The following is a 13654-nucleotide window of genomic DNA, read 5'->3' as shown; positions in this document are numbered from 1 at the left end:
TTAACTTTTTTACTGTATGCAAGATGAGTATTAACGTTGTGACTCAAGTAAAGAAACTGGTTAAAAACAAGTGAGTTTCTCAATTGCTGCTGATAAATGTTAAGATTGAAAAAAAAATAAAAATAAAACAACTACAGATATTTTTACCTTGCATCAATAAAGCATGTTTTATTGAAACAGGCCAGTACATTTTTTCACATATCTAACACTCAAGACAACATTGCAGAGGTGGAAACAAGTCAAATTGAAAAATGGAATATGGAACAAATTTCATATGAAAACAACTATCATTCCCTGTTAAGCGCCAAACGTAATACTCACTCATCAAAGCGTTTCAACAACTACCAACTAGCATGCCCTGATTCTCAATCAAGGTGATCAAGTAACTTTAAACCTATTTCTTTGCTAAATTACCTGATTTTTGGCCCAATGTATTTACATTACAAGCCCCTTGCTGCAAGACAACTTTCTTCATTCAAACTTTTTCATCAAAACATAAAAAAACAATTTTTATACAATGGACAAATGATGAAAATAGATGTTAATTGTTAAATTTAATGAATTAGGTATTTGTTGATTGGATGATCCATTCTAAAATCTAAATTTGACATGTATACATGGTTATTATTAACTGGAAACTAACATTGTTAATTTTTCATGGTAATATCTGAAGCTGGTGTTCCTGCTTACTAAACTAATATAAACCAGGTTATTCTCATTGTCACAGCAGCCACACAAAACCATGCTCTGATATATGGGGTAATATGATGAGTGCGAATCAGATTATATTTGCATAAAAGTCTGCACAAGTACATATGTAATCTGTAAGATAGCTCTGGTTTCTGCTTTCATTCATTCTTAAACTACACCTAACAGACAAAACCAGCATCAGCTGTTTACTTTCAGGCTGAACTAAAAACCCACAAAGGACCAAAATGGCATCTGGAGCTGAAAGTGTTTTTAAGTTTTTTTGAGGAACTCAGACTGCCTTAAGTGTGAATAAAACCAGTTTTTACCACTAACAAAGTTCTTTGACCCTTACAGTGTTCAAATAAGATATTTATTATCACAAATACAGATTCAGCTAAACATTCCCATTATAGCAACAGTCAAAAAACTTTCACACAGGACATTATTTACATCCCAACGGCTATCTGTGATACTTTAAAGGAACCGTTTTGAAATTTCTTCACACACTGAATATAACAAATTCTATATTAACAGAAATTTTGTTTCTCAAAGGCAAGTAACTAGAAGAAAATCCAACCCCTGAAATAATTGCATTACATTAAAATCCATCTCAACCCTGTTTTAACCACTTTTACAGACATACTGCATGTAAATATATAAGCACTGTTAATGTTACAACATGAAAACATCAATATAATAAGTAATCCATGTCTGTTAGGTGATGACAGACGATGTTACTCACGGATCACCTGTGAAATTTGAGCATAGAGAGAATTAGACTTAGGATGAGAGAACATCAGGCAACAAGTTTGACCTTATTCTGTCAAAATGTAAACTTGTCTTCTGTAACTCATCCATTACACAGTTACCTGCTTTTACTATAGTTGCAAATCAGTTCCATTAAAACAGAACTATTTTACTCTAAGCCAGTATTTCCCATCTTTTTGGCTTGTAACCCATTTGTGACCTATTTTTCTTTCTTACACATTTAATTATCTTGTGACCCTTCTCAGATTCATCCCCTCACTGGGAACCGCTGCTCTAATCTTCCATTTTACCAAAGCGGTTGCAAAGCAGATAAAATCTTCCAAATAAATTCCTGCAGATGCTCACTTTCGCAAACCACTGTGTAAGAACCATGTAAGAATTCTTGTGACCACTCTGAAATGGATTTTAGACCAAAGACCTGAAACCAAATCAACAAATTATAACCCTAAAATTGACATCATATTCTGAGCAAATCCAGTATTTTCACCCATCACTAGCATTCATATTGTTTACTCCATGGCTCATGTATCAGACCCCTAATAAAGTTGCTGACCATTTTAATTTATTTTAATTTTATTATCTGAGTCTGGATTAGTCCGGTTGTGCTGGATGTTGCCCTCAGTTTAAGAGTGAATTTACAACAGGTTCACAACATAAGCCAGATGATTAAACATAATACTCTTTCGTTTAAAGCCAACATAATAAAACTAAAAATAGTTTACTCTCTTGCTCTAGAAGGTTGTGTGGGTATGTGTTCTGCTTGACCTACATATGAGAAAATAGAGCAAAGCCATAAACCCCCTGTATTATTGACAGAATGCAGCACTCTCAAAGCCAAAACATTTACTGTATTTATTGCTGCGTGCTGCATGTGCAGCGCCAAGTCATGCAGCACACTTGATCACGCCAACAAAACAATTCAGGATCAGTCTGAAGGGTTCATGTTATTTTTTTGTGGTGATTCTAATGCAAATATGTTTTTTTAGTTTAACAAATACAAACATTATATACATAGTTTAACATATAAAAATTAGTACATTAAAACACTGTTTTCTTTCATTATTTGAGATTGCATCTTTTCACCTACTGTACATGTGACATTTCTTCAGGAGCATATGAGACTTTTTATCACCATCTAGTGGTTAATATTTGAATGACATCACTGGTTTATACATCGAAGCAGTTCACTAACTGGTCAGTTAAATTCACTGAGACCACTGATGGCAACTAATACTCCTCTAACAATGGCATGTCCAAGGACAAAAACTCAACTTCAGGCAATTACTATAAAAATAGTTTGGTGTTATTAAAGGACAGGTTCACAGTTTTTCAAGTCTGTCTTAAAACAACAGTCAGGTGCCCAAATGAACACTGTTTTTCTTGCTGCAATCATTCCTCCTGCTCATACTGGCTATTAAAAGATCCCCTTCAAATTCACTTTCAATGTAAGTGTAATCTGCAGTGTGTCCACACAGTTATTTTGTGCAAAAATGCATTTAAAAGTTTATTTGAAGCTTATATGAGGCTTCAGCAGTCTGAGTTAAGACTTTTAAATACAGTTTTCCACAGAAGGCTTGTGGATTTTGGCCCTCACGACTTACATTGTAAGAATATTATGAGGGGATCCTCTAATGGTCAGTATGAACTGGAGGAATGATTATGGCAGGAAAAACATATTTAAATGTTCATTTGGGCACCTGACTGTTGCTTTAAGACAGACTTGAAAAAATGTGTACCCTGTAAATTGTATGCTGTTGTAATTTTTTAAATATTAGATGCATGGTAATGAAAGTATTTCTTTAGCTTATTTATTAAAAACTCAATAAATTAATTTGACAGATGACACATGAATTATTTGCTGTCAGTTAAACCTCTCTGGAAATTGACAATAAAAAAAAAAAAAAAACACCACAAAAGTACCTTCAATTATTTACTCAGCACCCGGAGCTGAGCTGTACTCTTGGCTTTTCCAGAAGTGAACTCCACCACCCCACTCATGTCTGGGGAGGTTTGCCTGAGGGTCAGCCTGTGGACGGTTCCCATCTTTTCCAGGCGCACATGAGAGCTCGGCTGCAAGGGCTCCCCCTTCAGGCTCCACACGGGGGATTTGAGGACAGGGACTGACACCTCACATTCAAAGCAGGCTTCGTCGGGGGCCAAGACCTCCACATCTTTCAGATCTCTGACCATCAACAAAGACTGGGCTGAGTTGGTGCACAAAAGAGAGGAAAAGCAGGGTTTTTTGGTCTTAGCATTTTTTTTGATGTAATTCTAATATATAAATAGTAACAACCCCCCAAACAGAAATCTTTGTGAAACCTGACATCTACTGGTTAGAAAAGGAGTAGTCAGAGTCTTTTAGTTAGCTCTTATCCAATTACACAAAGCTTTATATTTCAAGTGGTGAATGGTAGATCTTTCCTGCATAAATTCTTTAACTGTGAGTCTGTTTTTGCCCATCATTTACCCCCTTTATTAACACATCTCACCCAATAATATACAATCATATGCACATAAGTATAGGACATTTTGACTTGTCACAGTAGGAAAAGCACAATAATAGGTCTTTTCCACAACAGGAACTTACCAACCCATAACTGAGCTTGTACCCACTGTCCTACGTTTGTAAATGCAACGACCCCAAGATTGATTTTATTATGCCCTCCAGATCATGCGTTTGGTTTTGTGTGTACATGTGTTCTGTCTGCAGTTAATCTCTTATATCACTGGACCCATCACCCTAATATTTTTGTGTGCATTTATGACTGTATGCTCAAGGACCTCTCAGTGATTCACAATTTTTGAAAAACCTATTTTATACCGCCATTGACTGCTGACTCCTCACTCCTCTTAACCAGTCAGTAGGGACTGTGAGTGATCAATAACTGCTTCAGTTTGGAATCTTGTTACCACTCGGGACAACCAATCATGCCTTGTTGCCAGGTTAGATCAATCAGTGCCAAATTTTGAGAGTTAGTTGTGTTGTGAATTCAAATAAATATTGATAAGATTCCTAATGGGCCTATCATAAAGCTTAGACTTTTGTCTTTTCAACAGTCCTTGCCATTCTATGATATGCGGTATGACATAGTAAAAGGTATTTCCAACAAACAGCTAGGCTAAAAACAAATCTGTTGCAGGCCACATATTGGCCTTTGTCATGGTTAAAAAACTGACATCCATAGAAACGTTTGGTCTCATCTTGAACTGGAGCATCTGCAGATTAATTCCATACCTGATATGTTATGATTCTCTAAAGTTGGGCATGATACAACATGAATAAATCCCTGTTTTTGTTATCTTTGTCACCATCTGGATTGTGCACACCTGGCCAAGATCTGCACTCTACTGAGTGCACTCTTCTAGTTGTAAATGTAATGGTTATAATGGGATTTTTTTCATAATTCACAAATGTTGCTTTTCTAAAAGATTATGCACAATTAATTGTTGTAATTGTTACATTTTTGAAAACATTTAGATCTTAATCTTTGTTTACTTTATTTATTTACTTCCTCTTATTGTCATTGTCCTTTCTCTTTGTTTTTCACAAGACGGGATAGTGATTTCAATTTACAATGTTTAACTTTTGGGTTTTAGATTGGATTGTAATGAAATAGAATTTGTTTTGGTCAAAAAAGATGTACACCGGATCCTTCACAGAAAAGCAACACAGTACCAAGCAATTTATCCCTTTAAGTTAGTGGGTTTAGGGTATGGGAAGCTACGGGTCTTTAAAGATCCCCTCCAGACATGTTTTAAAGGTGCAGTGTGTAGAATTTAGTGGCATCTAGCAGAACAGACTATAATGGAAATGGAATATAATATTCATAAGTATGTTTTAATTAGTGTATAATCACTTGAAAATAAGAATCGTTGTGTTTTTGTTACCTTATGATGAGTCCTTTATATCTACATAGGAGGCAGATCTCGTTTCCATGGAGGCTGCAATGTTGTATCACCATGTTTCTACAGTAGCCCAGGACAGACAAACCAAACATTGCCGCTAGAGAGGGCCTTTCACATTTTTCACAAGTTTTGCAGCCATTGTACATTCTCCTACACACTTGGAAGGGGAGGGTGAAGGGTGGAGTATTCAGTTGGTTTCAATCTGCAACCTCACCACTAGATGCCACTAAATCCTACATACTGGTCATTTAAAGATGTATACAAAATACTCTACTTTGAATGATAATTTGTGTCTGATACAGTTTTTGCACAAAAATTTTCAAATACCTTGTTAGAAATTCTTAAAATGACATCTGCTCATACTCCCTCATTAAATCTATGAATATGCAAATATATTTAATTTCAGTTTAACTGCTGGACACAAGATACTTCCTACTTTACTGACCCGTCTATTCTCAGTGTCTGTGCACTGGAGGCTTCAAGTTTCCACATCACACGTGTCTAAGTTGAATATTGGACCAGGATTAGCTTCCAAACTATTTGTGATGTCACAAATCATGTTACAGGCCCATCCTTTAAATTTGGATTTTCAATAAGCACAGAGAAACTTTCCACTTTCAGTAGATGAATGTGAAAACAGCCTTCTAGTGTCAAACTCTGCACATACATCATTCTGCACAGTGAAACTCAAACACTCAACTGCAGGAACAAGAAGAAAAGCAAACTTTTGAGTGGATGGGGACTTTAAGTTTCTGTAGTGGAAAACTGGCTTAATATTACTGCTAATAATATTAACGATGTGTACCTTCTATTCAAGTTTCCCAATAAGTCATGACAGTGTAACAGTGAGCCAGCATGCACAATACTAGGACCCTGAAACTGAAGGGAATTCAGTCATCATTAGGTTTATTATTTACACCTGTGCTTTTCCTGCTGTGACATGTCAAAATGTCTTCTGTCAAAAAGGCCCATTGTTATTTTTAATGACAGATTGGGCTACTCAGGAATCATATGATTTTACATGTGAGTTTCAGATTCTTCGGTTTTTCTACAATATATTAGTATGACACAAGTTGTGTTGAAAGGCTTAATTAATCAGGCATGCCATTGGAATCTATTGCAAGTGAATTAAATCAGATCACAACCGCTGCTCTCTGTGAAGGACTGACAACTTTTAACAGAAGTCTTAATCTTTTAAGAAATTAATTATGGAATTATAAGAAAAAATCAAATATGTTGCAAATGACCAGTTTAAACTTCAAATGGGCAAGAGTGAGAGGAAAATAGGAGTGTGAAAAATGATGGAAACTTGTGTGTAAATCATGTGGACAAAATATGTATGTTAACTTTACTTTGCCAGTAGATGGAGCTATGAGGTTACTCTTGAGGTCCTCAACTCCCTCAGTTGCACTACCATAGCCTCAGTATTGTTGCCATGGTTATTTTATACCACTCTCACATTTGATGTGTTAGTGGGGAATAAAGAAGCGTTTTTGGGTTATTTTTGGGTTATAAGCCCCCTTTTGTTACTATCACTTGTATTTGGTATTGGACTATCAATATCATATGCATACAATAACAAGAGCAGTAGTGTATAAAGGGGTGCAATATATTGAAATTTTGCTGTATTGTATTACATTGATCACATTAAATTTTAAAATAGGCTTACAAATAAACAGATGGGAAATGACTTTGCCTGTAAACTACTCAGTGCTGTTAATTAACCATGAATTCTCTTACCCTCCACTGTCAGCTTAGCAGAGCATGAATACTCTCCAACCTGCACACTGTATGTGCCCTCATCCTCTAGCACCACCTGCTGGATGATTAGTTTGCGATAACCGCCCTCGCTGCAGATCTCAAAGCGCTCTGAGGGCAGGATGACGTTGCTGCCTTTGTACCAGCGGATGCTACATCTGGGGTTGGACACTGTGCAGTCTAAGATCACACGGCTCTTCTCAAGGGCGGTCTTATCCTGCAGAGGTTTCACAATGCTGACAGGAAGCTCTGAAAAAGGATGAAGTTTAGATTCCTGGATGAATATAATTGGATGACAGACAAAATTAAAATAAACTGTAAGTTGTTATCAAAATTCACTATTAAGTTTATGTTGCTGAACAAAATGAGAAAATGTGTTTTGAGGCTTATGTGACATTGTAAATTAGACAACACAGGAGTACAACACAAATCAATCCTAATATATATATATCTAAATATTGAATCAATAAATATTTAATAAAACAAGTATTATCATTAATGTAGAAAAATATATATTGAATTTGAAACACCTTGTTATATATTTTTATTATCATACCTTCCACCTCCAGGTAGGTGACCGATTCAACATGTCTGGCAACAAACTTGATTTCTCCAGAGTCCTCTGCTCGCACATTGCACATAAGGAGAAAATGTTTGGTCCCTGAAAGAAGAACAAAATTACAGTGAAAAATACATCAAATTAGATTATAAGAAAGATAATAAGTGAGCCAAATAATAACTCAATTGGGAGATACTGATAGGTTTTATTTGAATTACATTCAGAATGTGCATACAGGAAAGTTTTTACACATCAAGTGTCTCCTTTTTGGTTGTCCTCTTGCATTTATTTAAAGATTGTAGAATATCAGAGCATTATAAAGTCAGACTAATTTGTTCATGAGCATAATATCATCAGCGGAGACATGCAGGACTAAATTAAGTGCTTTTGATTTTGAAGCTGACCTTCCTGGCGGATCTTGATGGTACTGGTGGGTTGTATCTTCTCTCCGTTTTTGTACCATTCTCCTGGCACGTCCTCCACTGAGATCTCACAAACAAACACTGCATTCTGATCTTCCTGGATAGCCAGGTCCTCGAGGCCCTGCACGATCAGCAGTTCACGTTCTGCCAACAGAATTACATAATGTTAATGGAAGCTTAAAGGAGCAGTTCACAATTTTTGAAGTTGATCAAGTGTCCAAATGAACATTGAAACATTTCTTGCTGTAATCATTCTTTCTACTCATACTGGCCCTCAGAAGATCCCTTCATAATGCACTTACAATAGAAGTGATGGGGGTCAAAATCCACAGGCCTCCTTCTGTGCAAAAATATATTTAAAAGTTTATCTGAAGCTAATATGAAGCGTCAGTCATCCAAATTAGTCAAATCAAGTAGATATCTTTCAACGTTACAGTCTTTTTAGTGCCAACATCCCTCTTTTTGTTACTATACTTCCACTGCAGCTTAACAGGGAAACACTGTCCGATGAAACACAAAGAGGGAATTTGATGCTAAAAAGACTGTAAATGTGGCAGATACCCACTCAATATGACTAATTCAGACTGCTGAAGCCTCATATAAGCTTCAGATCAACTTTTAAATGCATTTTTGTACAAAATGTCTGTTTGGACACACTGTGGATTTTCATCAATTACAGTTAAAGCACATTTGAAGGGGATCATCTAATAGCCAGTATGAACAGGAGGAATGATTACAGTGAGGAAAACCTCTTTCACTGTTCATATGGACATCTGACTGTTGTTTTACGACGGACTTGAAAAATTGTGAACCTGTCCTTTAAGATTACAACGGGCATCTCTGAACAATATCAAAGTGGAAATGGGAAAGAGAAAACAATAACATCCATGGCAATCTCAAAGCTTCTTTTTTGTTAGAACAGTAAGATGCACAGATTGTGTAGTATTGTTTTTGCACAGAGGTTTGTGTGTTGTATCAAAGAAAGGCAAGGGAATTTGTAAAGCATATTTCATACACAAGGGCAATTCAAAAGGCTTTACATAATGCATTAAAACATTAAAAAAGAAAAACAGCATAAAACATTAAAATGCAAAATGTATCAGGCCAAGTTATGTTATATTGTGGCATCATGAACTCTATTCTGTGAGTCACAGGCAGATGGCAGTCTTGTGCAACATTACAAGGCTACATTGGAGCCTGGATCATCCTCAACAGCATCATGTAGTATTACTAAAGGAACTAACACTAACAAAGAACTACGTTTTTCGTCCATAAAACGATTATCCTCACAGTGATATTCATATTCATATTCATATCAAATACTGCTTAATACTGTTGCTAATAACAGACCAACAACAGTCTATGTTCTTGCTAGTAATATCTTATAAATCATGTTGATTTATTATGTTCTTAAACTTTGTCAGGCCCTAGAAAAGTTAATTTTGAGTATAAAATCATGTCGGTGGTCTATAGGATGGGAACAAATGTGTGCATGTGTACAACCTGGAAACAACCTGGAAACAACCTGGAAACAAACCAGGTAGAGAAAAAAAACTTTTTGATATATATGTGTTGGGGGAGCAACTTTCGTTTAAATAAATATTCTTGTAATTAATTCCTATTCAAGCACATTAATTTGTCATTATGTGTTTTGTAAAAGTACATATATTGATATAAAGTAAATATATAAATATTAAATCTACATTATTCAATTTCCTGCACACCTGAGTGCAGTTTTGAAAAGTATTCTTAAAAAAGTATTCAAATGAACTTGTATCAGAAAGAAAATACGCAGCATGACTGTAAGATTTACATTAAAAAGCTTGCAGCTTGTGTTTTCAATCACTGACTAATTAACTCTGCTCAGGTTGAAGTTGTGTGGAGTTCAGCTAGGAACCAATAAGAGCGATGAAAGTGTAGTCCCACCCTAAAAGGTGCAACAAAGCTAACTAGAGAAAGAGAGTGACGTCAATCAAGTTTATTTTATACACACACACACACACACAATTTTGAGTAGTTTAGAAGTCTAATCAGCCACAAGTGAAATCACCTGTGTGACTAAGCTTATTTTTTATGCCATTCATATTGTGGCTTAGTCGACAATGAATTCTGCTCTTCTTCTTCGATTGTATGGACTTGAAATAAGGTTAAGGGCAGGAAAAAAGAGAAGCAGAGCGGCAAGTCATAGCAGCTAAGAAAGATGGCAGCGCTGGCATTGTGTGTGTGTGGTAAGTGCTTTTTTCTTTTTCTGTTGTTTACGGTCTTGTTGCTCTAATTTATCCTACTGTACCTGACATTCACTAACTACTACTGTACACACTGCCATGGAATTACATTAATCATATGTTGACTGTTTGACTTACTAGACAAACATGTCTCCCACACTCAGATTTATGCTCACAGTGCTTACATTATGCTGTTAACAAATGATAACAGTGGTTCACCAAAGCCTAAAACTATTTCACCTTTTTTTCCTTTGATATCATTTACATCATTTCATAGCAGACATTTTGACTTGTCAGGAGTGAAAGGTGGAACTAATATTAACTAGTTCAGTGTGCCATCATGCACAATACAAGTAAAGCCAGGTTAAACTGAATACATTCATTATTTATTTTATTAATTACACCTGTGTTTTTCCTGCTATGACATGTCAAACTGTGATAAAGGTGTGCACCCCGATTTTCCTGCTGCCTCTACCAAAGTTGATGTAGATATTGCTACACATTAAGTCCAAATCTAGAGTATCAGGTGGCACCCAAATTCATTCTTTTGATATTTTCCTTTTACCTTAGCACTGATTTATAATTGCAGTGTCAACCTAGACGACTGTATGTGTCAGCAGAACTGAGTAGTGCAGGCTGTGCAGGGTTCTTTAGGTAATTTTTTGGTATCATTGATTAACCTGTTTTGAGAGTTTTTTCAAAGCATTTAAGTGTTAGTTTACCATTAAACAAATGTGCATTTGAGTAGATTTAGCTTATTGTCGAGTAGAGGTCTTCACAGGTCGACCCAAGTCGGACCGAGTCTAAATTATTCAGTCTAACTGGGTCAGGTAGGGTCTCGTTTTACTGCCACAGGTCTCAGGTCTGTGTGTCAATGTGTCCTGATTACCAGAGTGGACCAAAAGCCAGAAATCTTGCTGTAGTCATGGACTCAGACCTGAATTTCAACAGCCACATTAAGACAATTACAAAGTCAGCCTACTATCACCTAAAGAATATGTCAAGGATTAAAGGACTTATGTCTCAGCAGGATTTGGAAAAATTTGTTGCATTTATCTTCAGTAGAGTCGACTACTGTAACGGTGTCTTCACACGTCTCCCTGAAAAATCGCTCAGACAGCTTTAGAACGCTGCTGCTCGAGTCCTCACTAAGAGGACAGTCTGTTAGAGAAGATTTCAAAATATTGCTGTTGGTTTATAAAGCACTGGATGGTTTAGGGCCAAAATACATTTACGATCTGCTGCTACGTTATGAACCATCCAGACCTCTCAGATCATCTGGGACAGGTCTGCTTTCTGTTCCCGGAGTTGAAACTAAACATGGAGAAGCAGAGTTCAGTTTTTATGCTCGACATACCTGGAACAAACTCCCAGAAACCTGCAGGTCTGCTGCAACTCTCAGTCCTTTTACATCAAGGCTGAAGACTTTTCTGTTTGCCACTGCCTTTTTTAAATCAGATTTGAGGCTTTTGATTCATTACTTGCACTGTAACTTTTATTCTGTTTTAGCTTATTTTTATTTTCTACTCTCTTAACTCTTTAATAACTATTTTAATTGTATTTAAATGCTGTTTTATGTGTTTCTTTTGCACTTTGTCTTAATGCTTAAAGCACTTTGAATTCCCTTGTTGTTGAAATGTGCTAGGCTATTAAATTGGTTGGAAAATGATTATGTTCTGTTTATCTCTTGGCCAGCAATAAAATGTTTTATTGCTGGTACGGGAGGTGAAAACAGGTGTTTCAATTATTTCTATTTATACTGCTGCTCTATTCGATTGAGTCTGCTTGTTAAGTGATAGTACATCACGCTGCTGCTGTGTTGGTGTTTCATCTCTATCCTGGTTCTGTTTGGGTCCACTGCATTTTGGATTGGGTCTAATTATCATTGGGTCTATTTGGGTCAGGTCTGGTTGTGTTGGGGTCCCCATCATATCAGCATGTCAGGTTTGGGTAGGTTCACCATGGGTCCATTTTAGATAAGGACCAACATTTTGGTCAAAGTTCTAATATCTGAGCAATGACCCGCTACATTGTTGGTAAGGTTGTATAACTCATACCGTACATGCTGATTATAACTGCTCACTTAAATTCTTGACAAATTACTGATACAAAGTGGTGTAAAAGAACCGTAACATAAAGCTTGTGTAGCTTACTGAGCTTACACCTCAATGGCCTTTAGTTTCAATGCAGTAAATGACTGATAATGATATTAACTCTTATGGTTTGGGTCTGGCTCCCAGTCTGGGCTCCAAATTTTTTCAGTGTGTCAGTACTTGCTGATAGTAATTCCCACCTGCACACCTGCATACATTTTCCATGCAGGGCACACAGCCCATCTCACCGTATCACACTACTGTAAAACTAGACGCCCTTGTTTTTAAATTATAGTATTTAGACAGCAGACTTTACCATAGACCTCCACAGTGCAGGATGTAGTCACATCTCCAGCATCACAGGTGTACGTGCCAGAATCACTGACATCACATTTCATGATCTGAAGAAAACGCTTCCGTCCCATTGCATAAATGCGCAAGTCCTTGCCTGGCTTCAACTCAACCCCATTCTGAAAAGGAAAAAATCAAAACCAAAACACATTAACATTTTATTTCAAGTGCAGTTAATCCTTTCCAAACAGCTCAAACTGTATGTGATGCATTGTTCCACATTGATCAATACAAAGTTGACTAAAGACAACTGAGCAGATTTTTTTTAAAATTTGTGGTTATTATTGGAATGACTATTGGGATGTATTCAAGTATTATTGCAATGCTTTGCTCACAGAGATTTTGTCTGTTCAGAGGATGTCTAAGTTTGTACTTTGAAGTGCATCTATGTTTATTTAGTGCGTGTGATATGTATTTTTTTTTTGAACATTTATATGATAACTTCATAAAACATAACCCTTTATTTCTTGTTTTGGCTCTAGATTTTTGTAAAAAATCATACATGTTGTTGGTTACATAGAAAAATAAAACACTTGCCTTCATCCATTTCACGTTGACATTGTGTCTTGACAGCTCACACTCAATAGAGGCTATTGCCCCCTCAGGGAATTTCTGGTCCTCCAGTTTTCTGAAAATTGTCACTGGGGGCTCTGGGGGAGAAAAAGCATGTTGAGTTAAAGCAAACAAAATCCTACTTCAATTTCTCAACAAAAAAAGCACCAACCCCATTAAAATTAAAGTTTCCCTACAGTTATGTGGCCTAATTTACTGCGGTGACATTTTCATCCAGTTGTCATCTACAGCATTTCAACCCCCAGCTCAAAGGGATGATGCATAGTAAGTGACTCGGCATGGAGCGGATTACTTTACAGCATGAGGTTA

The 13654-nt window shown here is 36.4% G+C and overlaps 1 protein-coding gene across 4 annotated transcripts in view; it reads right to left on the bottom strand.

The window, feature by feature from the left end:
• Window positions 1–173: 173 nt before the first annotated feature.
• The window catches only part of LOC121906831 (obscurin-like protein 1), a 40191-nt gene continuing 26710 nt past the window's right edge, over window positions 174–13654 (bottom strand). For all 4 annotated transcript variants that reach the window (XM_042425980.1, XM_042425983.1, XM_042425982.1 and 1 more), the window contains 7 exons: window positions 13310–13422; window positions 12738–12891; window positions 8086–8247; window positions 7679–7783; window positions 7105–7371; window positions 3379–3662; window positions 174–1439 (listed from right to left, as the gene is read on the bottom strand). In XM_042425980.1, the coding sequence (XP_042281914.1) occupies window positions 3385–3662; window positions 7105–7371; window positions 7679–7783; window positions 8086–8247; window positions 12738–12891; window positions 13310–13422 (1079 nt within the window). In that variant the 3' untranslated portion in view covers window positions 174–1439; window positions 3379–3384. The remainder of the gene's footprint in view (window positions 1440–3378; window positions 3663–7104; window positions 7372–7678; window positions 7784–8085; window positions 8248–12737; window positions 12892–13309; window positions 13423–13654) is intronic.

This window comes from Thunnus maccoyii, chromosome 11 (genome assembly GCF_910596095.1).
Source record: "Thunnus maccoyii chromosome 11, fThuMac1.1, whole genome shotgun sequence".
Classification (NCBI taxonomy): domain Eukaryota; kingdom Metazoa; phylum Chordata; class Actinopteri; order Scombriformes; family Scombridae; genus Thunnus; species Thunnus maccoyii.
The sequence above is the reverse complement of the archived record's forward strand: the minus strand, read 5'-3'. Positions and strand labels throughout refer to the sequence as shown.